This window comes from Bidens hawaiensis, unplaced genomic scaffold, assembly GCF_021521415.1.
Source record: "Bidens hawaiensis isolate Kalapana, Puna unplaced genomic scaffold, B.hawaiensis_p1.1 tig00046698_1, whole genome shotgun sequence".
NCBI classification, from domain to species: Eukaryota; Viridiplantae; Streptophyta; class Magnoliopsida; order Asterales; family Asteraceae; genus Bidens; species Bidens hawaiensis.
In genome coordinates, this window is record NW_027498331.1 from 22,699 (window position 1) to 48,189 (window position 25,491).

A 25,491-nucleotide genomic window follows, 5' to 3' on the forward strand; every position below is an offset into this window, starting at 1 on the left:
GGATATCCTAGATTCCTGGTCATATCCACTAAATCACCTTTACCGACTTTACCAACCTTGACATTGTCGATGAAAACCGATCGGCCTCCCCCGTAAGCTCTACCCGTCAATTGAGAAAACTCACCACCATGGCAAATATTAAAGGCAAATAAGTTGTTATCATCTATAATTAACACGAAAATAAAATCACATTTTCATTATAATGAACTGGTAACAAAAAATAAAAAAGAAGAAAAGCCTAACTTTAACTTACTGTAAGTTTGTATATCAATTTCCTCGTCAGGAAGACGTAGCCTCCACGCTCCACGGGCTATCGAAGAATATGAAATTCCGTCACACCTCGTCAATCCGGCTTAAAAATACGGCGAATTGTGACCGGCTTAAAATCCGGCGACTTGTGACTGGAGAATGTGAGTCGTCGTGGGTTGGCCAGGAAAATTGATTCTATCAGTCATGATTCGTGAAGGCCAAAAAGAGGTTATTGATTTTTTGTTCTTGTATATAGAATGCGTAGCCTGCGTAGCCGTTGTCTGGTGAATTGATTGAACAACTGTTAATAAAATAATCTAGGGTAAAATATGTTTAAGTGTCCAATATTACACATAGGTCCAATATTATACATATACCCTGATTTTAACCTTATTGTTAACGGCTGTTTAACGTAGGAACGAAAAAGGTTCAATTTTTTAAACCACGGGGAGTAAAACAGTTCAAGTTTTTGTTCAGAAACTAAAAGTGACTCTGTTTAAAACTACGGTAACTAAAACAATATTTTTCTCTATTTATTATTCATTGAACTTTTATTATTGATCAATTGTCATTTGTTAAAAATGCTTTACTCGTCGAAATGAGTTATACTTTAAAAAAAACATATACATGTAATTCACAAAAATATGATCATAATTAAAATATCCTACACAAAGTGGCCAACAAAAACATATTACCTATATAGTAAAATAATCTATATGTAATGAAATAATCTTAAACAGACTAAGTATATGAACATATATTCCTACACATTTATATATACACTTTAATTATGTGATCATAACATATACTTGTATACAGACTAAGTATATGAACATATAATCCTACGCATATTAACTATAAGATCATAACATTTAATCCTACACATACTAAGTATATGAACATATAATTCTACAAATATACAAACACATAGATTAACTATATATACACATAATCCTACATATACCCAAACACGCATAGCATTGAAACCAAAACACAAAAAAAAAACAATGTAATATCTAATAAATAACATAACTATAACATCCAATCTAGTTGTTTATAATTTAAAACCTACATAACAACATGATATTCTTACACTTAATGTTGTGATTTTGTAAACCGCAACTGCTATTCATACATGGTAGCTAAATTAGCCATACACATGAAATAGCAGCATAACAATGATTGATAATAAAACAAATCCAATAATGTTGTTTAACATTATTCAAGCACAACGTAATATAGTTAATCATACAGAACACTATTATTCCTAGTTATAACACAAAACATATTTTTTTATACCAAAAAAATTTTATGAAACCGACGTTACCATCCGTCCCATTAGTTGTCTCGACCTCGTCCCATTACCATCCGTTCTCTTTCCTCTATCTTGGACATCCTTCATAGACACAGACAAATTTCTTTCCTTTCCTTCTGGCAATCCCAACAGATGATGTGTGTGAGGACGAATGCACCCCACCCTCTCTATTTCATACATTAGCTCGTCATCCACCACCAAGTTGGTCACAAATGACCAAGCACGGCCCCTTAGGCTAAGGAGATACACCATTTGCCTCATTTTCCTTCACTCGTCATGTCTGCGCTACGTCTGATTTCCCCCATCATTCAACATCACTCCTCAACACCCCCAACATAGGGGTATACACCACTTGCCTCAAACTCCATCATTCTCCATTTTCTATTTTTTTTCTATTTTAATACAATTTATATATATAATATTAAACATTAACAAATAAATTGGAAATGAAGTTATGAAATAAACGAAAACTTAAACATTGGAAATAAAATTATGAAATAAACTAAAACTTAAAAGAATAACTATTAAAGTTATCTAGTCTTTATTGTTGGAACGTAAGTCGTAGAGACCATATATGTTCGACCAAGTCTAAACGTAGCGCGTCTTGCGTATCTTCATTTTTCAAAGCCAATCAGTTATATTCTCTGTGTTTCGTCAAACGGTTGATATTGGATGTTGTCTTGATCCTCGTTGTAGTCGCAAATCATACATATCTCAACTTCAATAATCATGTTATGCAAAATACATATTGCATACATCACCCATCATATTTTTTTGCACCCATGCTCGTGTCGGGTTGGCCACTACGTGCCACTTCTTTTTATGACACCAAAACATCTTTCAATATCCATTCTTGCCGTCTCTTGAGCCTTCTTAAATTTCTTTCGTATATCATATTGTGGGCACGTGAAGGATTTTACAACATGGACCACGACGGGTATATCCCTTCACTAAGATAATAACCATGCTTGTATTCGATTCCTGAAACTTGAAAACTAGAATCAGGCATCTTACATTCTATGATATTGTTGTAAAACGCGGGCTGATGCAAGATCGTTAAATCATTATTTGTACCGGCAACACCTATAACGCATGCTAAATTCATAAATCTTGTGAAAGCGACTGCTTGTAAAGATATAGTCGGGTGTGCATGATCACTTTGCATGTACTGATCGACCGCACCAAGTATTGGGGGCAGTTTGCCCACTCCCAATACATACAATCAATACTACCAAACATTTCAGGGAATCCATGTTTTGTTTCATGTCATTCATATAATTTTTGTTTATCGCTCCAAGTAAGATTACGTAAATATTTCTTGCTATATAACTTAATAGTATTTTTGGTAAACTTATAAATGCTTTCGCGTACCGTTCGTTAGAACATCTGAAGGAACTCGTCCAAAGCATCATAGACCGTGTCGTATGCCATATGCCTGATCGCCATAGTGCACGTTTGTTGATGAGTAAAATCTCTTCTCCCACTCGCATTCAGACGTAACTCAAACCACATATCCTTTCTAACTTTGTCGTCCACTATTCTTAGAAATTGGGGTTTACTCATTCAAAAACGTTTATTAAAATCATCGCTTGTGAAAGTTGCGTTTTCGCCAAAGTAGTTGTCTACCGAATGGTCGCGTGGACATTTACGATCTCGATTCAACCTAGATTTTCGCGTTAGCGAAGGCGATGTTTGCTAGTCACAAAATAAAACATGTTCGGCCGTAAACACCATTGGATGAAGAAAAAAATTCGTATTGTCGGACGAATAAGAGTAATTCAGTTTGATATTTTTTGTTTAGGTTGAACTAGGTATGTAATGGTTTGAGAATAGTTGAAATGAGCTTGTTTTTGGTTAAAATGTATATGCATGTGCTTATAATAATGTTTTTTAAAACAGTGCCTTTATCCAACGGCCAAAAACTGAAAAAAGAGAAAGAGAAAGTTGTTCTAAAGCTCATCATGCGTGACTATTTGTCATATCAGCAGTTATCATGTGAGACGATCCAACGTCCATCTCACCTCATGCGCGAGGAAAAATGGGGTATAACCCCAGCCTTACAAGACAATTTGACGGTTTCCATCTTTTAACTAATCTGAGTTCGAGTTGTCCCTACAGTAATCATCATATTTTACCATTAAATTTCATTGTCCCTAATTTATTTTAATTAACGAGAATTTAGGACATAAATAATCTTTGTGTTAGATAAGGCACGTGCGCCGATCTTTAAGTAGATTTGCAAGGTAGTCAGTGGTAACTGATTGTACCATCTCAATGTGCATATACTTAACACATAAAGCTCTCAAAATCTGACAAAATCCATTCCAAAAACACTTTCATGTTTATGCCCATTACCTCACAGCCTGTACTGTTGTTCAAACTGCATATCAATCCCATGTTTTTTCTATAAATCCAACCAAAACCCATGTGATATTCTACCGTTTTTGAGTCACCCACCACCAATAATCATCCTCACTAGCAAATTTCCAAGACTTCTTTAGGGTTTTACTGTCACCATCATGTGGGATTCAGAGTCTGAATCTGTTGCCGGAAGAGACTACGAAAATGGTGCTCTTTCTTCGACGAAACATGGCGTCCAGACTGATCGCTTCGAACAAAGAGGCAAATCTTGGTTCGTTGCAACTGATGTTCCTAGTGATTTCTTGGTCCAGATTGGTGACGTTTCTTTCCATTTGCATAAGGTATATAGTAGTCATAAAACTTTTTAACTTAATCAAACATATTGTGTGTAATATTATTAAATGATTCATATATTGTTTTCCTGTTGTTCAAACTTTAAAGTATCCCCTTCTTTCAAGAAGTGGAAAGATGAACAGAATAATATATGATTCAAGAGAACTAGATTTGAGCAAGATAGCCATGGATGACATACCAGGTGGTCCAGAAGCCTTCGAACTCGCGGCAAAATTCTGCTATGGAATCTCGGTTGATCTGACCGCCACGAACATCTCTGGCCTCCGTTGTGCCGCTGAGTATCTGGAAATGACGGAGGACTTGGAAGAAGGGAATCTTATATTCAAAACAGAAGCTTTTCTCAGTTATGTGGTTTTGTCGTCATGGAGAGATTCGATCCTCGTACTCAAAAGCTGTGAATCTTTGTCGCCGTGGGCTGAGAATCTCCAGATTGTTAGGAGATGCAGCGAGTCGATTGCGTGGAAAGCATGTGCAAACCCGAAAGGTATCCGGTGGCAATACACCGGAAAACCAATCAAGGCTTCTAGCCCGGGTTGGAACGAGATGAAAGATTCCAGCCCGAGCAGAACCCCAGTTCCGCCCGACTGGTGGTTTGAAGATGTTTCGATTCTTAGAATCGATCACTTCGTGAGAGTGATCACTGCGATTAAAGTTAAAGGAATGCGGTATGAACTTATTGGAGCTGCAATTACACACTACGCCGCTAAATCGCTTCCCGGGTTGATTAAAGAGGGGGCTAGTGGTTTAACTGAAGAAGGAAGTAGTATTGGTGGCGGGATGGCTGGAGTGGCGGTTTCGGGCCACTGGAAAGGGGGGCTGCACATGATTGTAGCCGGAAACCGAGATGATCTTTCTTCAACTAGTCAAATGAGAGATCAAAGAATGATAATTGAAAGCCTAATAAGCATAATTCCTCCCCAAAAAGATAGTGTTTCTTGCAGCTTCCTTCTTCAGTTACTGCGAATGGCTAACTTGATGAAGGTGGCTCCCGCGCTCGTTACAGAGCTCGAAAAACGAGTTGGGATGCAATTCGAACAGGCAAGTTTGGCTGATCTTTTGATCCCTTGTTACAACAAAGCCGAAACTATGTATGATGTTGATTTGGTTCAAAGGCTTTTGGAGCATTTCCTGGTTCAAGAACAGATGGAAACCGAGAACCCAGGCCGTCAATCGTCGCAAGAAGGTTTAACGCAACGGAGTAATAACTCAACTGCGAAAATGAGAGTCGCTCGGCTCGTGGATAGCTACCTCACCGAGGTCTCAAGGGATCCGAACCTTTCACTGACAAAGTTTCAAGTGCTGGCCGAGGCTTTGCCCGAATCAGCAAGGAGTTGCGACGATGGATTATATCGCGCTATCGATTCGTATCTTAAGGTATTTAAACTTTTAAACTTCATTATTTCCTAATTAAGTTTAGAAATTAGAATATAAGGGCATGGTGCAAGATTAAATATATAAAACTTACAGTTATTAGGGCAGTTCAACCATTTTGATGGCTAAAAGAAAAAAAAAAGCATACACAGGCCTTTTTTTATTATAAATTTTTAGTGTTGTGCTTTAGATTTATAAATCATCTATACCTTTTTTAGTGTAATAGTATTTTCTATCATAACAAAATAGGGTCACTGATTACTAAAGAAAATCAGACTTTATATTGTTTTGTTTCCCTCAAAGTTGGGGCCACTGGTCACTAATAAAATTGGACCTTTTGTCTTTTGGCATGTTCCCTCCTTGTTTTGTGTCAACATGAAACGTGGTTGCAGAGACTCAGGTTTCAAATGGGAAAATGGTGAGGTTTTACCACTAAACTATATCTTTTAAAATGATCAAAATATACATTACATTAACTTTTCTTTTTTCCTTTTTAACTTGGGTGGATTATGTTTTTATAAAGACACCCGGGCCCTGCCTTGAGTTGATTATTGTGACCAAATTGGTAAATATATATGTTACATGAAAAGATAAATATATGTTTCACTATTACTAGAGCTCATGTTTATGCGACAGGCCCACCCAACTCTTTCTGAACATGAACGTAAAAGGCTATGCAGAGTGATGGACTGCCAAAAGCTCTCGATGGATGCTTGCATGCACGCTGCACAAAACGAGAGGCTCCCACTCCGAGTTGTAGTGCAGGTTCTTTTCTCCAAGCAGGTGAAGATCAGCAACGCGATCGCAAGCAACTCGGTTAAAGAGACCGCTGGCTACCAACCAATGGTTCAAAATAGGAAAACATTGCTAGAAGGAACACCGCAGTCATTTCAGGAAGGATGGGCTGCAGCTAAAAAGGACATAAACACGCTTAAATTCGAGTTGGAGACTGTCAAGACCAAGTATTTGGAACTGCAACATGAGATGGAGAATCTGCAAAGGCAGTTTGATAAGGTGAATAAACCGAAACATCATTCCGCATGGTCGAGTGGATGGAAGAAGCTGAGCAAGATTACTAAGCTGAGCACGGCTGAAAATAATGTCGAGAGCCCGACTAATGTGACGCAGGCTAGAAAGACACCAAGAAGGTGGAGGAATTCGATTTCTTAAACATAAATGAAAACAACAAAGTTTATAATTAATTTCATTTTGTAGGAATTTAAATTTTCACATTATATTTGTGTCATTTGTGTTGTGTAGTATTCATTTCATTTCGTCATTGTTGTGTTATAGACTTTGGTTTTAATTGTGTAATTTGTTGGTTTATTTAAACAAGTATATTACTGTAATATTTTATTTCTAATATATTTTTTCTCTATTATGCATTACTATTATCATTATTTTATTTATATACTTATTATTATGACTGCTGTTGTTATTATTATTATTATTACTATTACATATTTTTTATTGTACCTTTTTGGTTTTTTTCCTATGCCGGTTAGAGGTCTAGTGTTTATCTTTTTGTTTCTATTATTTAGTTTCATACATGTGGTTTTTGAACCGCTAAGTCTATCTGAAATCGACTTATTTATTCTTTGAGCTATATGTACTATTACATACTACACTTCACATATACCATAATAATTAATAGCTTTGTTATTTAAGAGATTTTTACTAGGTGTGTTTATTGTTGTTATTTTCGTTGTATTTAAACAATTATATTGTTATTTTCTTTAATTTCTCTTATCGTATTGATGACGAATTATAACGACGAATACGTTTACTGGAAGCTCCAATGGTCCAGTTCTAAAGAGTAAAGTTATGATGATATATTCCAACCATTTTAATTAATGTTTGAAAGGGACTTGCCTGTTAACAAGTGCGACATTCTAAAATAAGGACCGAATTAATAATAAGTACGGACTACAAGTTAACAAAAGGGAAATTTAGTAAAATGAACATGTTTGACAAGAATTCTCGAGAATAGACATGTTTATTTTAGCTTGTATCTTTCTAATCATAGAGTTTTGGTCCAATAAACGAGAGACACGTCATAATAGACGGTTAAGGCGGCTAAGCCTTAGTTGACACTTTAGGGGCACTGAATTTTGTAAAAAGTAAATTTGACCTACTTCAACCAATACATATTCGACACGTATCAAACACGACTAAATTTATCCTACAACAATAGATTTTTAGCCGCCATCCTAGACTCTTAGCCGGATTTGGAATATCTGTAGCCAGCTCATTATTTTCCCTCTTAGCCAGCTAAAACTTCATTTAGCCATTTTCTTTTATTCCTATTATGGCTGCTAAAATTGAATCCTTTGCCTTCCGAATTAAATACTTAGCCGACTTCCATTTTTTCTCTCTTAGACGCCATTTTTTAACGCATACAATTTAGTCCCCAAAATTAAATACTTTTAACCACTCGATTAAATTCTATTTTTTCGGTCTATTATAATTAGCCGTCAGTAGGAATTTGGAAAAAAGGTATCTAGCTTGATGAACCACTCAAAATAGGTATATTTGACAAACCAATAGAAATAGGTTTCTGTATTGGATAGATGAACCAACACTGATTTATTGAACAACAAACAATATAAATATTTCAAATTTATTTTTTAAAGTCGTTAAAAAAAATTAATGTCCCAATCATTTGCTAAGTTGATTGGTTCAGTAAATGTAGACATTTTATAGGATAATTGTGTAATAATTTGAAGATCACATTCCTTTGAAGTTAAATATATTAAATAATCATAAGTAACAAATATACTCATTTGTTAAACACGTTTCATACAATCAAGCCGGAGGTATTCAATAGTCCAATCAACAATATTCTAATTCCCACCACTAGACGATGTTAACAAACAAATTTTCTTAAAAAAAAGAGAAAAATGGATCTGATAAACAGGAGAGAGAAATAGAGTGTTTTTGATGTAATTATATGGATAGAGATGAGGAGTCGGATAAGAGCATTCTCATCCCATTCCTCATCTCTATCTCTATAATTACATTAAAAAAACAATACATTTCTTTTTCCTGTTCAATTAAATAATTTTTTTTATATCTTTATCATTACAGTTTTCTCTCTCCTCTACTCACAACCAATCCAACAAATATTAAAAAATAAATAAGGGCAAACAATGTTCCTCAACTGTTTTCCCAAATTTACAAAAAATCACTATATTTCTCTCTCAACCCTATAATTTACACTCACAATCACTCACAACCACTCACAACCCACCCTATAATTTACAAACTCCCCACACATAATTATAGGAGATGGGATGAGAATGCTCTAAGAGCATTCTCATCCCACCCCCTATCCATAAACCAAAAATTACACTAAAACTCACTATATTTTCTCTCTCCATTTCAATTAAATAATACTTTTTATACCTTTTATCATTACCTTTTCTCTTTCCTTCACTCACAAACACTTTCAAAATATATTAAAAAATTATAGGGGGTGAACAGTAACTTTTCAAATATACAGAAAAATCACTACTTTCTCTAAAATATAAAAACTCTTCACTCACAATACCCTAAATCACTCACTAAATTATAAAAACACCCCTCACATAAAAAAAGGGGTGGGATGAGAATGCTCTAAGAATGCTGATTCTTATCTCACTCCTCATCCCTATCTCTATAATTACACTAAAAACACTATATTTCTCTCTTCTGTTTAATTAAATAATATTTTTTATACATTTATTATTATAGTTTTCTCTCTCATCTACTCAAAACCAATCCAACAAATATTAAAAAATAAATAGGGGCAAACAATGTTCCCCAAATGTTTCCCCAAATTTACAAAAAATCACTATATTTCTCTCTCCACCCTATAATTTACACTCACAATCACTTACAACCCCACCCTATAATTTACAAACTCCCCACACATAATTATAGGGGATGAGATGAAAATGCTCTAAGAAAGTACAAAAATTTGGTAGGGTGAACATGAGTTTTATAAGATATGGTGAAAATGTTTTTATAAGAATGGTAGGTATAAGATTAAACCTGGTAAGTAAAAACATTTAATATCGTAGCTAAAACATCCTGGCTAAGAGTAAAAAAAAGATGACTAAGAGAGAAAAAGATAAAAGCCGACGAAGAATTTAATTGGGTAGGTTAAAGTATTTAGTTTCACCGGCAAAGATATGTCGATTAAGAAAAAAAATTGTAGGATAAGAGAGAGAATAATAGATTCTAGTTAAGTATTTAATTGGATAGGTAAAAGTATTTGACTTTGTGGGCCGAATTTATGCGACTAAAAAATTAAAAGAAGACAGCTAGGAGAAATAGATGAAAGCCGACTAAGTATTTGATAAAAGGTTTATTGGACTTTAATAATCCCTATTAATTGTTATTGACCTATAATAATCCCTATTCATTTTATCACCACTGGCGATCCCAAATTTCAAAAAATTGGCCCCCCAATGGTCCCCCGTTAAAAAGGACTTAACGGCGTTATACTTTTTTCAGAATTTCAAACTAACTTTTTAGGGCTTTTGATCGGTAAGAGAATACGAATCGATTGATGTAAAACTTAACTCAAAACGGTGTTCCAAAGGACTTGATTTTTGCTTCAATTTGCGTTTTTGAACTTCCAATTAACAAAATCAAGTCGTTTGAATCACCATTTTAAGTTAATTTTTACATCAATCTATCGTATTCTCCTTTCGTTCAAAATCCCTAAAAACTTAGTTTGAAATTCGGAAAAAAAGTATAACGTCGTTAAGTCATTTTTAACGGAGGACCACCAGGGGCCAATTTTTTGAAATTTGGGATCGCTAGTGGTTATAAAATGAATAGGGATTATTATCAGTCAATACCAGTCACGTGTGGCCTTTAATATTTCATTTCATGCAAGATACATAACTATATATAATTAATATGCTAGAGCGCATTCTGTGTAGATTTTCTATCTCTATCTATATAATTATATTAAAAATTATTATATCCACTCCATATCCTTTTAATTAAATAATACTATTTACACGTTTATTATTATATTTTCTCTCATTTACTCACAATAACTTTCAAAAAGTAATAAAAAATAGGCAAATTGGAACTAAATAATCTCATTTTTTTGTATTGGCCGATAATAATCTTATCTTTAAAAATCCCTGCCAACGGTCCGACCTCCCGACTATTTTTCTTTCAATTGACATCCGTTAAAAAATAATTAACGTCGTTAAATGTTTTTCCGAATTTCAGACCGATGTTTTAAGGTTTTTGATTGGAAGAAAGATACGAGTCGACTATGTAAAACTTATCTGAAAACAACCATTCGAATGACTTGATTTTTGTTAATTTGAAATTCAAACACGTGAATTGAAACATCGTTTGTGTTTTCCAATTTGGTAAGTTATATCAATTCATTCCTAGATGGGTATACGGGCGGCTTAACTCTTGCATGCACACTTGTTTTTGGAGTTCGTCGATCAAAGCCATGATTGAAGCTACTGGAAGAAGAACTCATCGTCGCAACCGTGTGTGTTAGTTAGTCACTGTCACCGTTCTTGTACGATATATTGAACATGAATTTGCGATTGAACAAATTTGTGGAGTTCTTAAATCTATTCCTTATTTTGCGATAAAACATGTTTTGCGAAAAGAAGTTATTGACTTGGAATTCTACGGTTGGTTGTGTGGTTTTTAAAGGAAAGAGAGTTAAAAGGATAATTAGTGAAGCTTGGTCGAAAACATAAAGAAGGTCGGACTTAATATGTATAAAAAATCCATAAACAAGAGGACCGGGCTCAAAATGTTTTACAAAAATGGGTAAAGTTATATCAGTATAAATTTTTTGAAAGAAAACGAATAATTAAAATGGCACCCCGGACCAACATAAAGGCTCACCAATTTTAGGGGAGGTTCTTGAATTAGTTCGACAGAAAGAAAAAAGGCTGGTTCTTGAATCTTATTGGCTCTTCTATTCAACAAGTGTTGTTTTTTTTTTCTTTTTACAGGAAAACAATAAGCTAGTTAATTTTGGTTGATTTAAAATGGTTGGGTTTAACCATTAAACTTTGATTGTCATTCGAGTTAGACAAGACATGTTCAATTTAAAGTTAGTTTATTTATACGGGTTGAATGGGTTTGGTTTTGACCAAGTTTTAATTTGTTTTATCTGATGAGTATGGTCAACAAATCCGAACTTGTGAAGGGTGGTGTCAGATTGTCAGGATGACCTAACGATATTGAAGGCCTAAAACAAAGTGAAATACGGCGGTCTTTTTTCTATTTCTTCATACAACGTTATGATTTCTATTTAACTTGAAAATTATAAAAACAAACTTATATAGCACCTAATTAATTTATGAAGTAGTTGGCTTTTCTTCTTAACAAAAACTATAGTTCTTAATACTTTGGTTTAAATAAATACTTTTGTTTATCAGAAGAATGTTTACAGTATCTTTTTAGTTTATTACAAAATATTAGGTTATTATATAAAATTGATTAAGTATATCTGTTTACTGTTTAGTGTGGAAGAGATAAACTAACAAAAAGTTAAACTAAAACCTGATTTCAAAATTTATTAAGAAATCATAACTATACAATCCTTATTTATGTTGAATAAATTTTAGTTGTAAAAAAAAGCTACTACATGTGGCTCGAACCCAGCTATACACTGAAACAAAAGAGTCGCCTTACCATCAACCAAAAACTAATGAATTATATCATAGCAAGATTTACATCCATATTTTGTGATTAACAAAAGAGTCGCCTTACCATCAACCATAGGATAGGAAGTTAATAATATACTTAGAATTTGATAATTAAAAATTTTCACAAATAAATAAGATGTTATAACCCGGTTAAAAGCTATCTGAGTTTGATGAGACCCATGACCCATTTTTTTTACAATAAAACTTTTTCTTAATTATAAATAACATATTTATTTTTAAAAAAATCAGATATTAATTTAAAGTATATCCCTATATTATAGGATTTTCACATCAAATATTTGATAAGATTAATTTTTAATATAATGAGATGTTATTACCCGTTTAAGAGCTATTTGGGTTTGGTGAAACCCATACCCGTGAATTCGGGTCAAATAAATGAGAAACCTTCATTTACAAATAAAGTAATTTGATGGTTTGAGGGAATTTAGAGATGTGTTGTTTATATATATTTAAGATAATATATAAAATTTATTTTTTAGAACTCGGCCCTATTATTTTAGGGCGTCAAGGACTTTCTTGACCCAATTACAATGATGCCCCCATGGCTAGTGTTAACAATAATCTAAAAGCACTTCAATGTCTGATTTTAAACTCGATTTTATCAGGCCCGACGAGTGGTCCACGGAGCTGCATTCCTACTCACCTGGTCCATGCACATCTCTCTCTCTAGGAGGTTGGCCGCCTATCCTAGATCTTCCTTTTTCAAATAAGATCCCAGGCTCGATCCGGTTTAGTATAAAAGAAACACGGATCTAATCCCCTAATGGTCTAGATCAATGAGTCCACAGGGTCAAATGATTAACAAACTAACGATATAAGCTCAATCTCCAAGTCAAATGATGAAAACCTGCAAAAACAACCACCGTGAGCTTGTTACGAGAAGGACAAGAGGGGGGGGGGGTCTTCCCGTAACCACCCTCCGGCGTGAGAATAAATACTTCTTCCGATTGAGAGAAAAGTACAAAGTATTGAGAGTAGGAGTGAAGTGTGAATCAATACCTCATGGAGATGATGAAGGTATTTATAGCCGAAGGGTTAGGGACTGTGATTGGTCCAGCTGTCCCTTTCCAGAAGATGCTTTCGTAATAACCTGGACACGTGTCCGCATATGATAGGACAAGCCATTTCGGCCATGTGCACGGTTGTAACAACCTCGCTAGCTGTCCTTTTATCATTGGCTGTTGCGTTTCGTGCTTCCCAAGGGAAGATCCTTGTAAATCTTCTAGAAAGAAGTTAGTTAATTACAGATGTTCCTCTAACGTCACCTTCTGGTCATCCTCGCGGATTGGAATAATACCCTGCGGATGACTTCTGAGGGCGTCTGGATCCTCCCGCGTATAGTCTCTGGATCTTGTTATTGATCTTCCTCTGACTTAAGTTACGCGGGTGATTAATATGTTCCGTGGGTGACTTATGAGGGAGTCCTCTTCCACCAGCGGCTGATCCTTAGGGGTATTTGGGTCTTTTTAGTAGCCTACCTCTAGAAGTCCCCCCCAGTCCATTGTTTCTTCGGCGTGAAGTTTTATGCGGATGCAATTTTGGACTTGATATTTTAGGGATTTTTTGAATCTTGTGCGTCTAGTGGAGATATTTTTGTGGGGATAACTATGAAAAGGGACGATGGGACAACCTACAGTGGCCGCACAGTTGATGTGACCTTAATGTCGGTTGTCAACTGTACCCGACTGTACACCTTTTTCGTTTTTTCAGTTTTCCCGCGTGACGTGGTGCACTCCCATTGGACCTTCGTTTTCTCACACCACTGTCAACCTCCCATCGCATTTATTTCGATGGGTATAAATAGGGCGGTTATACCCCTTGGAGAACCTATATCGCCTTCAATCGTTCATTATCTTCTTTTCTTCTTAAAGCAAATCTAAACTCTTATACCATCCACCATAGCTCGCTGCCTTCCATTATCGACTGAAATAATGGCCGGTGAGAAGAAAGGGAACCCGTAAATAGACAAGATCATCGTTACTTGGAAAGAGAGAGACTACGAAGGAATCGTAAACGTGTACGGGTTAGCCCCCAAGTGGGAGCCAGAGTTCCCGGTTACAGGTTCAACCGCTAACAAGCCTTCGAAGGGGAAAATGGCCCAGTACGCTGAGGATTTTACTACTTGGAATCTTCGATTCCCTATAACGAAGTTCCTTGGGAGCATTCTGACGAGTTATGGGGTTCATCTGTCCAAGATACATCCGTTTGGATTAATGAGAATCCGCCATTTCGAGTTATGCTGCCGTGCCAACAACTTGGTGCCATATGTTAATAAGTTTGCCGTCTTCTACAATATGGTGAACCGTGGTGGGTGGTTCAATTGGTCAACCACGGGCAGGGGTTTTGTTGGGACCGAGCCACCATGTAATGCGTATGAATGGCGCGCCAGGTTTTTCTGGATTCGGGAAGATGTCGTTCCCTTTCCGATGGTTCGCCGTTCCTTAAACGAGAGTTTACCGGAGATACACACTGCCGCATATTCAAACCTCCCATGGTTTGTTACCATGACCCGCACACCAACTCCTATGCGTGTGATAAACGAGGGTGCTCTAGTCCGTGCTGGCATGAGCCACTTTTGGCCGTTCCCAGATGAAGAGCCATTCTACTAAAAGCCTGACGAGAGCATGTTTACCTTTATTTGTGACTTTTATTTGTTATTGCCTCAATGACTGTGTTATTTGGTATAGGTGAAGGATCAATTTTGTGCGTCTTGTTAGATCGCGTGTCATGGATTATGGCACACTGCCCTCTTGATCCTAAGGCGTTGCCGTTTCTCGATCGGACCCGTGCCAATTTTTTGTTTTCTTCTGCTTTACTCCTGGAGCATGTGGTATCCGAGGCCATGTTTGCCAACGGTGAGGGAGTCTTGAATCCTCGCCCTTTATCGGCGCTCACTTCTAGCATGGTGATCATGCTTATAACTTCTAGTGACGAGTCATCACCCTGTGAAGAAGAAGAGTCATCCGTTGATACTACTGATGCTGAGAGTATCATGAATGCTATTGCACGTCTAAGCCGAAAGAGGAAACAACATCCTTCCTCGAGCAAGGCGATGGACGAGGCCAAGGGTACCTCCGAGGCTGTGACGAGTGAGGATGAACAACCCACCTATGATCCAGATATTGTTGATGTTGATGCCCCAAAACCAACTGGGAAGGGTAAGTCACGCTTATCCAAACCTCCCATCCCTAAAAAACCGAAGAAGGTGTGGCTTGGGGATCGCATCAACCTTGTTGCTTCCGCCAAAATAATCCCAGGTACCATTCTTTATAGCTAATGCACTTTAATTATGTTTTGGAGTAGCATGTTTTCCAATGAAGTGTATGTTTGCAGATTCCACCAAAGAGCATCCCAAGGATCCGTTGGACCAAGGGAAAGTATCTCCACCTGCTTCTCCACCCGCATCACCGCCAAAGACCATGTTTGAGCCTCCGCCAAACTCTCCACCAAAGAATGCTAGAGATACAATTACTTTAGGAGACACTCCTTCTAGAGGAGATGAGCAAGGGGTACTTCACAAATATTTAATGAGCCTTTCATTATTTCGCCTCCTAATTCTCCTCCTCGCTCCTCAGATCAAGGCGACCAACATATTCTTTCTACTGGTCCTCAAGCGTGTTAATCCCAATTTCGGGAAGACAAGGGGCCTGCGGGGTATTATGGCCAAACAAATCCTCATGAGGAACCGCTGATTCACCACTCGCATTGGTCTGTGCGTCAAGGCTCGCTCTTTACTAACAATGATGTTTGTCATGAATTCCTTCAACAAGGAATTCCTCCAGCTGAGAGGCAACGCCAACGCGGGCGTCTTCGTTATGAGTTTGCGAACTCCTTTTCGTACAACCTGGCTAACGCAATTTCCACTAGTCAGGAAATCTACGGGGATTGGTTAGCCATGAGTGACACTTGGGATGAGCTTGAGAGCGGTGCCGCGGTGGAGAAAAAGGAGGCAGATGAGTACCGCGTAGCTGCTAACACTGCCAAGTGGTTATTGAAAGATGCTGAGATGGCACTGGAGGCTGAGAAGGCTCGGCAAGCTGCTGCTGTCAAGGGATGGGAAGAGGCATGCAAGCACCAAAATGCCATCCTAGAAGCTTCTCGCGAGCAGAATCGTGCTAAGGAGGGTGAGCTAGTGCGGGCTGAGGAGGATAAGGCGGCCTTGCAGAAGCATGTGGATGATCAAAACGATCTTATCTCTTCCTATCTGGAAGAGAAAAATCCTTTGAAGCCTGAGGCGTCCAAGAAGGATGACCGTATCACCAAGCTTGTTGAGAATAATATGAAACAGGCCTTAGATTGTGCTGAGCATAAGATGGCTGTTACCCGGGCGTTGGCGGATAGGAAATGGTTGATGTCTGAAGGGATACCCAGGTAATGCTTTCTTTCCTTTGACACTTCGGATTAGGCATATTCATTCGAATTGTTTTCTTATATTCACTGCCCATAGGTTATTTAGCACATCCGAGACGGTGCTGAACTTGGGGACTGCGTGGCGGAGTTACTTGTCGCCTCATCCCAAGCTGGTCGGCAAGCTGGTTTCCAAGAAAGCCTGAAATTTAAGGAAGAAAAATGTGCTCTTGAGGAGTTTGACTTGCATGACCAAGATACCGCGGAACGTTATGCTGAAATAACTAAAGCTTTTGACAACTTGACGTTCCTGATTCAAGAGACGGTGGAAGAGCTTGCTGACTAGGACGACGGTGTTGAAAATCTTAAGGCATATTTTGGCAGCTGATCAAGAAAATGAAGATGTTGAAGATCCGGTCAATCCGGATGTAAATGATGATGAGAAAGATTAGACTTTGTAGCTTTAGATTGTAGATTTGTCGTTCTTTTTGGATCTTCTGTATTGTAAACTCTCCCGTGTCTATGTAACCATATTTTGAATAATACAAGAAGTTATTTATCCTTCTACACTTTGTTTTGTAAATAATATAAGTGCTATAACTTAGGATCTTCTTGTGTGTCAATAAAGTTTCACTACACATTATAACTTTGTTTGACCCGCGGGTCACTTCTGGCACGCAGGCCAGGAAGTTTTTAGTCCACGGGTCACTTCTGGCGGCCAGACCAGGAATTTCTTTGATACGCGGGTCACTTTTGGCACTCAGGCCAGAAATATTTTGGTCTGCGGGTCACTTCTAGCGGCCAAACCAGGAATTTCTTTGATACGCAGGTCGCTTCCAGAACGCAAGCTAAGAATTTAATATAAACACATCACATGTTGCAACTTATTGTATTTCTTTAATAAACATGACACGCATGCCTAATTAGATTACATCATTTTTGCTAATTATCAGTAGGGGTGTGCACGGTTCGGTTCGGTTATTAGCATTAACCCAACCTAACCGATCGGTTATCGGTTCGGTTCGATTAATTTTGGTTAATAACCAATATCAAATTTGAGCAAAAATTTTGCTTAAAATACATGAAATGAATGTTTAAATACATGAAATGAATGTATAAATATTTGAAATTGAGATATCGATTCGGTTAATTTCGGTTAATTCGGTTCAGTTTCGTCGGTTTTTGGTTAACGATTCGGTTATTGCTCACCCCTAATTTTCAGGGCACGCAGGCAAAAAAAGTAACAAAAGTGAGGTTTACATATAACATCTCTTCAATTGTGCCATATTCAATGTTCTTGAGAATCCTGTCCCATCCAATTTCTCCAACTTGTAGTCGCCTTTTGATAACATTTATTTTTTCCTTTGTAAGGCCCTTCCCAATTTGGGGCTAACTTGCCTGATGGTTCTTGCCCCGATGCCTCGTTGTTGCGGAAGACAAAATCTCTCGCATCAAAATTACACTTTTTAACCCTTGAGTCATAATACTTCTGTAATTGACGTTTGTAATTGTGCTCTCGGATGAGTGCCAATTCTTGTCTTTCCTCAAGAAGGTTAAGGTTCATCCGCAGTTCCTCTTCATTATTATCAGTGGAAAGCTTTCTTGCGGATGGAATCCTTATTTCAGCCGGGATCATAACCTCGGTGCCATATGTCAAACTGAACGGTGTCTCTGAATTGATTGTGTTCTTTTGAGTCCGAAAAGCCCAGAGCACATGGGGTAATTCATCCACCAATCCCGTTCGTTTGGTACCTAGTCTTGCCTTAATTCCATCTTTAATGGTTCTATTTGCCCTCTCGACCTGACCATTAGCCTGCTGGTGGGCTACTGACGTGAACACTTGAGTGATTTGAAGTTCTTTCAACCACGCCTGAATCCCACCATCCGCAAACTGGGTTCCGTTATCACTGGTTAATTCTTGCGGGATACCGAAACGACAGATAATGAATTCCCAAAAGAATTTTATGATGCTGGATGGAGGAAACTAGCTTAGCCTCCACCCATTTAGTGAAATAATCAATTGCCACAATCAAGAATTTGACGCGTCCTGGGGCTTCTGGGAATGGACCCATGATATCAATAGCCCACATCTGGAACAGCCACGTGAATGTTACTGGCACTAACTCTTTTTTAGGTCTTATGGTATTAGGGGTATGGCGCTGACTTGAATCACACTTTTTGATTTCTTATACTGCGTCCATATGCATTCCAGGCCAATAGTACCTCGCATTCATGAGTTTGGCCCCAACCATTCTTGGACCCGCGTGAAGACCACAAATTCCCTAATGGATTTCCCTTATCAAATAGTTTGCATCCTCGGCGTCCACGCACCTCAAGAGTGGACCGAGGAAATATCTGCGGTACAAAACACCATCTTGTATATGATAGTTTAAGGCTTTGTGTCTGATCTTACGGGCCGCTGCTTTTTCTTCCAGGAGTACTCCCGATGTTATGTAAGCCGAAATTGGTGTTATCCAGGATCCAAAACCTGTTTATATGACCAACACCTGATGTTGCGGGACAGATGGACGAACAAGGAATTCGATGCAGATGTATTTTGGAAAATGTTCAAAATTAGTTGAAGCTAAATTACTAAGAGCATTTGCTGACTTGTTTTTACTTTGTTTGATTTGGGTGACTTTGCAAGACTAAAATTGAAGAATTAAGTCTTTTGCTTGCGAGAGCTATGAAGCCATCACATCATTTTTTGCCTCGTAGGTTCCGTTGATCTATCCGGCAATCAACATTGAGTCTACCCCGTGCTTCTAAATACTTTACCCCAAGTTTTTTGGCTATCCGCAGCCTGCTAAGAAAGCTTCATATTCTGCCTCATTGTTGGTACTTTTGAAGTCCAACTTTATGGAATAAGTGAACTTCCGACCCTCAGGATTAACCAATCTGAGGCCCGCGGCTGACCCTTCACTGCTTGAAGCTCCATCCGTGAACAGGGACCGAATCTGGTCTCGCTCCGAAGGTATTGGAGTTCGTTGCTCGATCAACCACTCCTATTCTTTGTTATGCGGAACTTCTGTGACAAAGTCCGCTAGCACTTGACTTTTGATCGTAGGTCGAGGTCTGTACTCGATTGCATGCTCTCCCAATTATATAGCCCATTTTGCTAACCTTCTGGATAATTCTGGTTTACTTAGCACATTTTTCAGTTTGTACCCAGTCAACACGTTGATTGGGTGCCCTTGGAAGTATCTGCGAAGGCGTTCGGCGGCATAGACTAGTGCCAATACTAGTTTTCAAGCATTGAATATATAGTTTCCGGGCCTGTCTATGTTTTGCTGACATAATAGATCGGTGTTTGAATTTTTTCATATCTATCAGTAGTACGGCCCCATTACCCCAATAGCGATATCGGATGCTGATAAGTATAGGGTCAGTGGCTCTCCCGTTTGCGGTGCTGTTAGAGTGGTCAACTCCATTAAACACTTCTTGACTTCTAGAAACGCTTCATATGCTTCCGCGGTCCACTTGTAATGTGCTTTCTTTAAACAATTTCCCAAAGTTGACACAACTGGAAAGGATTTAGCCGCGTGATTGTCTAAAAATCTATTCAAGGCCACCAGTCTGCCATTCGGTGTTTGTACTTCTTTGAGGGAAGAAGGTGAAGGCATGCAGGCGACTGCCTGGACCAGTCTGCCATTCGGTGTCTGTTCGTCCGCGGATTCTGAAATTCCACCTTTGGCGTCTGTTAAGGACTTACTGATCCTAAGGTTTTTTCAGTTCTTGCAAACAATTTTGAGGCAGTCATTATCTCGTCCCATGCTTTTGGCATTCCATATTTGCCTGTCAAGAAACGGATCAGAGCGTTACTCTGCACGTTCTTGCGGAAGGCTCCCCTCAACATGTCCTCACTAATTCCTTCGATGTTCAGACTTTGATCGTTAAACCAGGAAATGAAGTCTTCAATAGACTCATTGTCCCGCCTAACGATGTCTAAGATTTTAGAAGGATCACGGGTGTGCTTCTTTTGTTAACTGAAGTGTTGAGAGAATTTAGCCACCAGATCATCCCAACTCTTAATCTGCCCATCCGACAATTTTTCGAACCATTCCCGTGCCGCCTCTGTCAACGTCAATGCAAACATGTGGCACCAATAGGGAAGAGTCCAACCACTAACTCCTCATACTGCCACAAAATTCAACAGGTGATCACTTGGATCTGACATTCCGTTATATTTCCCTAAGGTAGTAGGAATCTTCACGTTAACCGGGAACGGAGCGGTAGCGATGCGCGGAAAGAACATTGACTTCTTAGCAAATGCTTCAGGACGGTATGGTGAAGTCTTCTTCCGCATCACTGTAGTACTCCGTATTGCGAACTATCGCACGTGAGCGACTAGTTCCCTCTCTTCTATGGTCTTGGCTGTCACCACTGAAGTAGCTAGCATCCCCTCGACGGTATGTCGGATCTTAACTCTCATCGTACTCAATTCTGCGGGAAGACTCCCGCACCATTGGACGTCCTCTGTTACGATCTCTCCGTCTAGTTTATTCCTCAGAAAACCTCTCAGAGAATCTCTCTGTTTGGAGGCTGTTACACATCTGACTCCCCCGAACTGTTGGAGGAGGAGATGGAGATCTCATGGGAATCTCATCATAGACCAAGGTGCGAGCGCAGATTTGCTCATCACGAATCATGCGCTCGTATTAAGCTAGGGCATTCTCTTTCTGAATGCGTAACCGGTCTTCGAGAGATTGAATTCCTTCAGATCTGGGGTTACGAAGGTGGGATCTCGCCGGGACAAAATTATCGGATCCGTCTTCCAGACCCAATTCCGTACGAGCCCGGAGAGTTTCCACCGTAACATATCCTAAGTCACCCGAGGGTTGGACCTCTAGGTGCTTCGGCACTGATAGTACGCCTAACTGTCAGCGAAGTTTCCGTTGGCCCTTGAAGAGATTGACTCACATTGTTTGGAAAAACAAAAGTTTTCACAATTCTAGCACAAGCACGGTTGGTACCACTATAGAAACACGGATCTAATCCCCTAAGGGTCTAGATCAATGAGTCCATAGGGTACGGGTCAAATGATTAACAAACTAATGATATAAGCTTAATCTCCCAAGTTAAATGACGAAAACATGCAAAACAACCACCTTGAGCTCGTTACAGGAAGGAAAGGGGGGGGGGGGGTCTTCTCATAACCACCCTCCAGTGTGAGAATAAGTACCTGTTCCGATTGAGAGAAAAGTACAAAGTATTGAGAGTAGGAGTGAAGTGTGGTACAATACCTCATGGAGATGATGAAGGTATTTATAGCCTAAGGGTTGGGGAATGTGATTGTTCCAGCTGTCCCTTACCAGAAGATGATTTCGTAAAAACCTAGACATGTGTCCGCATATGATAGGACGAGCCATTTCGGCCATGTGCACGGTTGTAACAATCTCGCCAGCTATCTTGTTATCATTGGTTGTTGCATTTCGTGCTTCCCAAGGGAAGATCCTTGTAAATCTTCTAGAAAGAAGTTAGTTAATTACAGCTGTTCCTCTGACGTCATCTTCTGGTCATCCCTGCGGATGGGAATAATACCATGTGGATGACTTCTGAGGGCGTCTAGATCCTCCTGCGTATAGTCTCTGGATCTTGTTATTGTTCTTCTTCTGACTTAAGTTACGCGGGTGATTAATATGTTCCGCGGGTGACTTATGAGGGAGTCCTCTCCCACCCATGAGTGATCCTTAGGGGTATTTTGGTCTTTTTAGTACCTTAACTCTATAAGTATCAAGGTGATTCTTTTTCTGTTCCTATATATATGGGTCCGTGCAGATGAGGATCCTGGCTATAAGGCTTATGTATTTATAGTACATTATTACATGTGTGGTTGATACATTGAAGAATGTTGATAATGGAAAGTCGAGGGCTTATACAAAGGCGTTTGAGCTTACGTAGGAGTGAAGGGAGAACCCTGACGTAATGTCACGTAACAATGTTTCTACCTCTGTTTTGTTTGATTCTTGTGTCACATGAAGTTTCCTATATGTTACTTTATTTCCATTATTTAAATGCATGATTAGACTTGTGACAGAATTTTGAGGTAGAAACCCCTAGTGATAACTTTGTAAAGTAGTGAAAATATTATAATGGTGTTAGGTAGCATTTGAGGGACTTAAGTTCCCTCTTACCTTTTATGTTATAACACTGGGAGGGTTTGATTTAGTCATGGGTATGGATTTCTTAGACGAGTTCATCTTAAGGCTCATGATGGCAGTTCAGTTGGGGTTCATGGTGACAAAGTATGTACGATGAAAAAAGTTATTTTAATGATCAAGGCGGGAAAGCTATGTTGTGTGGGTGTAGTGTTTATTTAGCGTATGTTGTTGACGCAAATCTGAGACTAATGGAATGGATGATGTTCCCATGGTATGTGACATTCCAAATGTGTCCCATGAGTACCATACAGGAGTACCATTGAATCAAGAGAAGATTTTTAGGTTGATTTGTTTATTGGAGCGCATGCCGTTGTGGAAGCAACTTACCGTCTAGCTCCATTAAAAACGAAAGAGTTAATGGACCAACTATGGGAACTATTAGACAATGGCTTCATTTGACGAAGTATCACTTGTTGGGTGCTCTGATACTGTTTGTGAAGAAGATGGATGGAAGCATGAGGATATCTATTGATTAAAGGGAGCTGAATAATCTTATTGTGACGAGTAAGTATCCGTTTCGCTGATTGATGAGTTGTGAGGAGAAAGCTAGTTTTCTAGAATAAATCTTTTCTCAGTTTACCCATAGTTGAATGTTATAGAAGCGAACATACCAAATATGACGTTTCGTACGCGTTGGGCATTAAGAATTCCTAGTGATTTCGTTTGGACTGACGAATGCCTTTGTGGCATTTATTGATCTAATGATCTTGTATAAAGATCGATGTTGGATAGATCGATCCTTGTGTTTATCGACGACATACTAATCTACTCAAAGAGTGGGCCGGATCATGAGTGTCATCTTAAGGAGGTGATAAAGATATTAAGAAAGGAAAAGTTTTACACTAAGTTCTCCAAATGCGCATTTTGCTTATGTGAAATCCAGTTCCTTGCTCATGTCATTAACATGATTGGAGTTATGGCAGATCCCGCCAGGGTTGAAGCATTATTGATCAGAAGGTTCTTAAGACACCAATTGAGATATAGAGTTATGGCAGATCCCGCCAGGGTTGAAGCATTAGGGAAATGTTTTTAGATAGTTTAAGATTCAAGAGGTGTATTATCCAACTCATTGTTTACAAGTAGCACCATTTGCATCCGTGTTAATGATTTAGAGGCATTTTCTCTACAAAATTAAGTGCACTATCTACTTGGAGTACAAAATTTTGAAGTACTTCTTTAAATAAGGATATGAATATTGTCACACCCTAACATAGGGCCTAGGGGTATGACCAATAGTTGTACATGTTTTGTAAATATATCAGAGTTAAGGTTGTAAAGCGGAAGTCTTGATTAAAATATTTATATAATTCAAACGTCGGGAATTAAACACCCGATAGTTGATACAAATGTGTTTGAAACATGAAAACCATAGTTTACATTATTTTAATATTAAAACTTCATCTGAGCCATCAGACACACCTACTCATGATTACATGTAAAACATTTATAAAATACGCCAGCAACACATGCTAGTGAACACGCTGACACAAAATATTTTGTTTCCTTAATTATTCCCTCAAGACATAACTTAGGTCTCGGACCAATGTGGCTTAGGAAATAATCAAGTAATGAAATCTGAATAACAATTACAAACTCCAGCTTAACTCGAAACCGCTCAGCAAACACCGCAGCGTTCGAGATTACTTAGATACTAAAAATATACACAAAATAATCCCCACTCGAACATTACTTAGGTCTGGCCCAACGTGGTGGAGGCATTATTAGGCGTGGTGCGGTGTGCCCACCGTCTACCCACATATGTAAGGATCCAGAAAAACGTATACGATAGCCTGAGGGCCAACGATTATCTTTGTTTATAACGTTTTGAAGATACATAATCCCGTATAAACATTTTAACAAATCGATTTAGTAAGTTGTAAAGAGTTGGACGTAATCACCTTTGTTATGATTAGTGCAGTTCACTGATATATTATTCTTGTTACCTCTGATCTATAGTACGAGAATAACATTTTATAAATACTAGATCAACGATCTAACTTTAGACCTTTAGTCTATTTGTATAATCATTACCTTGATAATCATTTCTCTTTTATAAAATACTTGGACCTTTAGTCCAATAGGTTTCATCATTTAAAGACTACGTTTCTTCTTCATGAAGAAACGTATATACTATGTTTCTTATTTCTAAAGGAACATTATAAAATCTTTATAATCATAAAGAAATAATATTTTATCTATACCCTCGTTTTATGAAATAATATTTTAATTATTTTATACTCAAGGTATATACTATACCTTTGACTATGGTCTAAGCCATATATAATAAAATAGTCGGGCGAAACCCCTACCTTGTATGGTTTATGTTTCTAGAAATGCATAAGCTTGATGTGGGCAACACTCCTACTTGTCGTCGGTATTGAGGGAATAAACGAACAACACTTCTACACCTTGCACGCACTTCGAGACACGAACGTCGGAACATCGGAGTAGTGGCACGCACTTCGAGGTTAAATGTGTGTGATTTGAGGTGTGAGACGTATGAATGGAGCATCACTCATGCCTATTTATAGGTAAGATTTGTGTTCCTTTGCATCGCGCAATGGAGCACTACCTTGTCTGTTCACGTAGCGCGAAGGACAAGATTTAATCGCCATTGATTTTATTG

General features: G+C 38.3%; 1 protein-coding gene across 1 annotated transcript; it reads left to right on the forward strand.

The window, feature by feature from the left end:
• The first annotated feature begins 4,067 nt into the window (after positions 1 to 4,067).
• LOC143596553 (root phototropism protein 3-like) lies at positions 4,068 to 7,009 on the forward strand. The gene is made up of 3 exons (XM_077075300.1): positions 4,068 to 4,266; positions 4,367 to 5,653; positions 6,287 to 7,009. The coding sequence occupies exons 1-3, from the start codon at positions 4,084 to 4,086 to the stop codon at positions 6,818 to 6,820; spliced, it is 2,004 nt and encodes a 667-aa protein (XP_076931415.1). The 5' UTR covers positions 4,068 to 4,083; the 3' UTR covers positions 6,821 to 7,009.
• Positions 7,010 to 25,491: the final 18,482 nt, after the last annotated feature.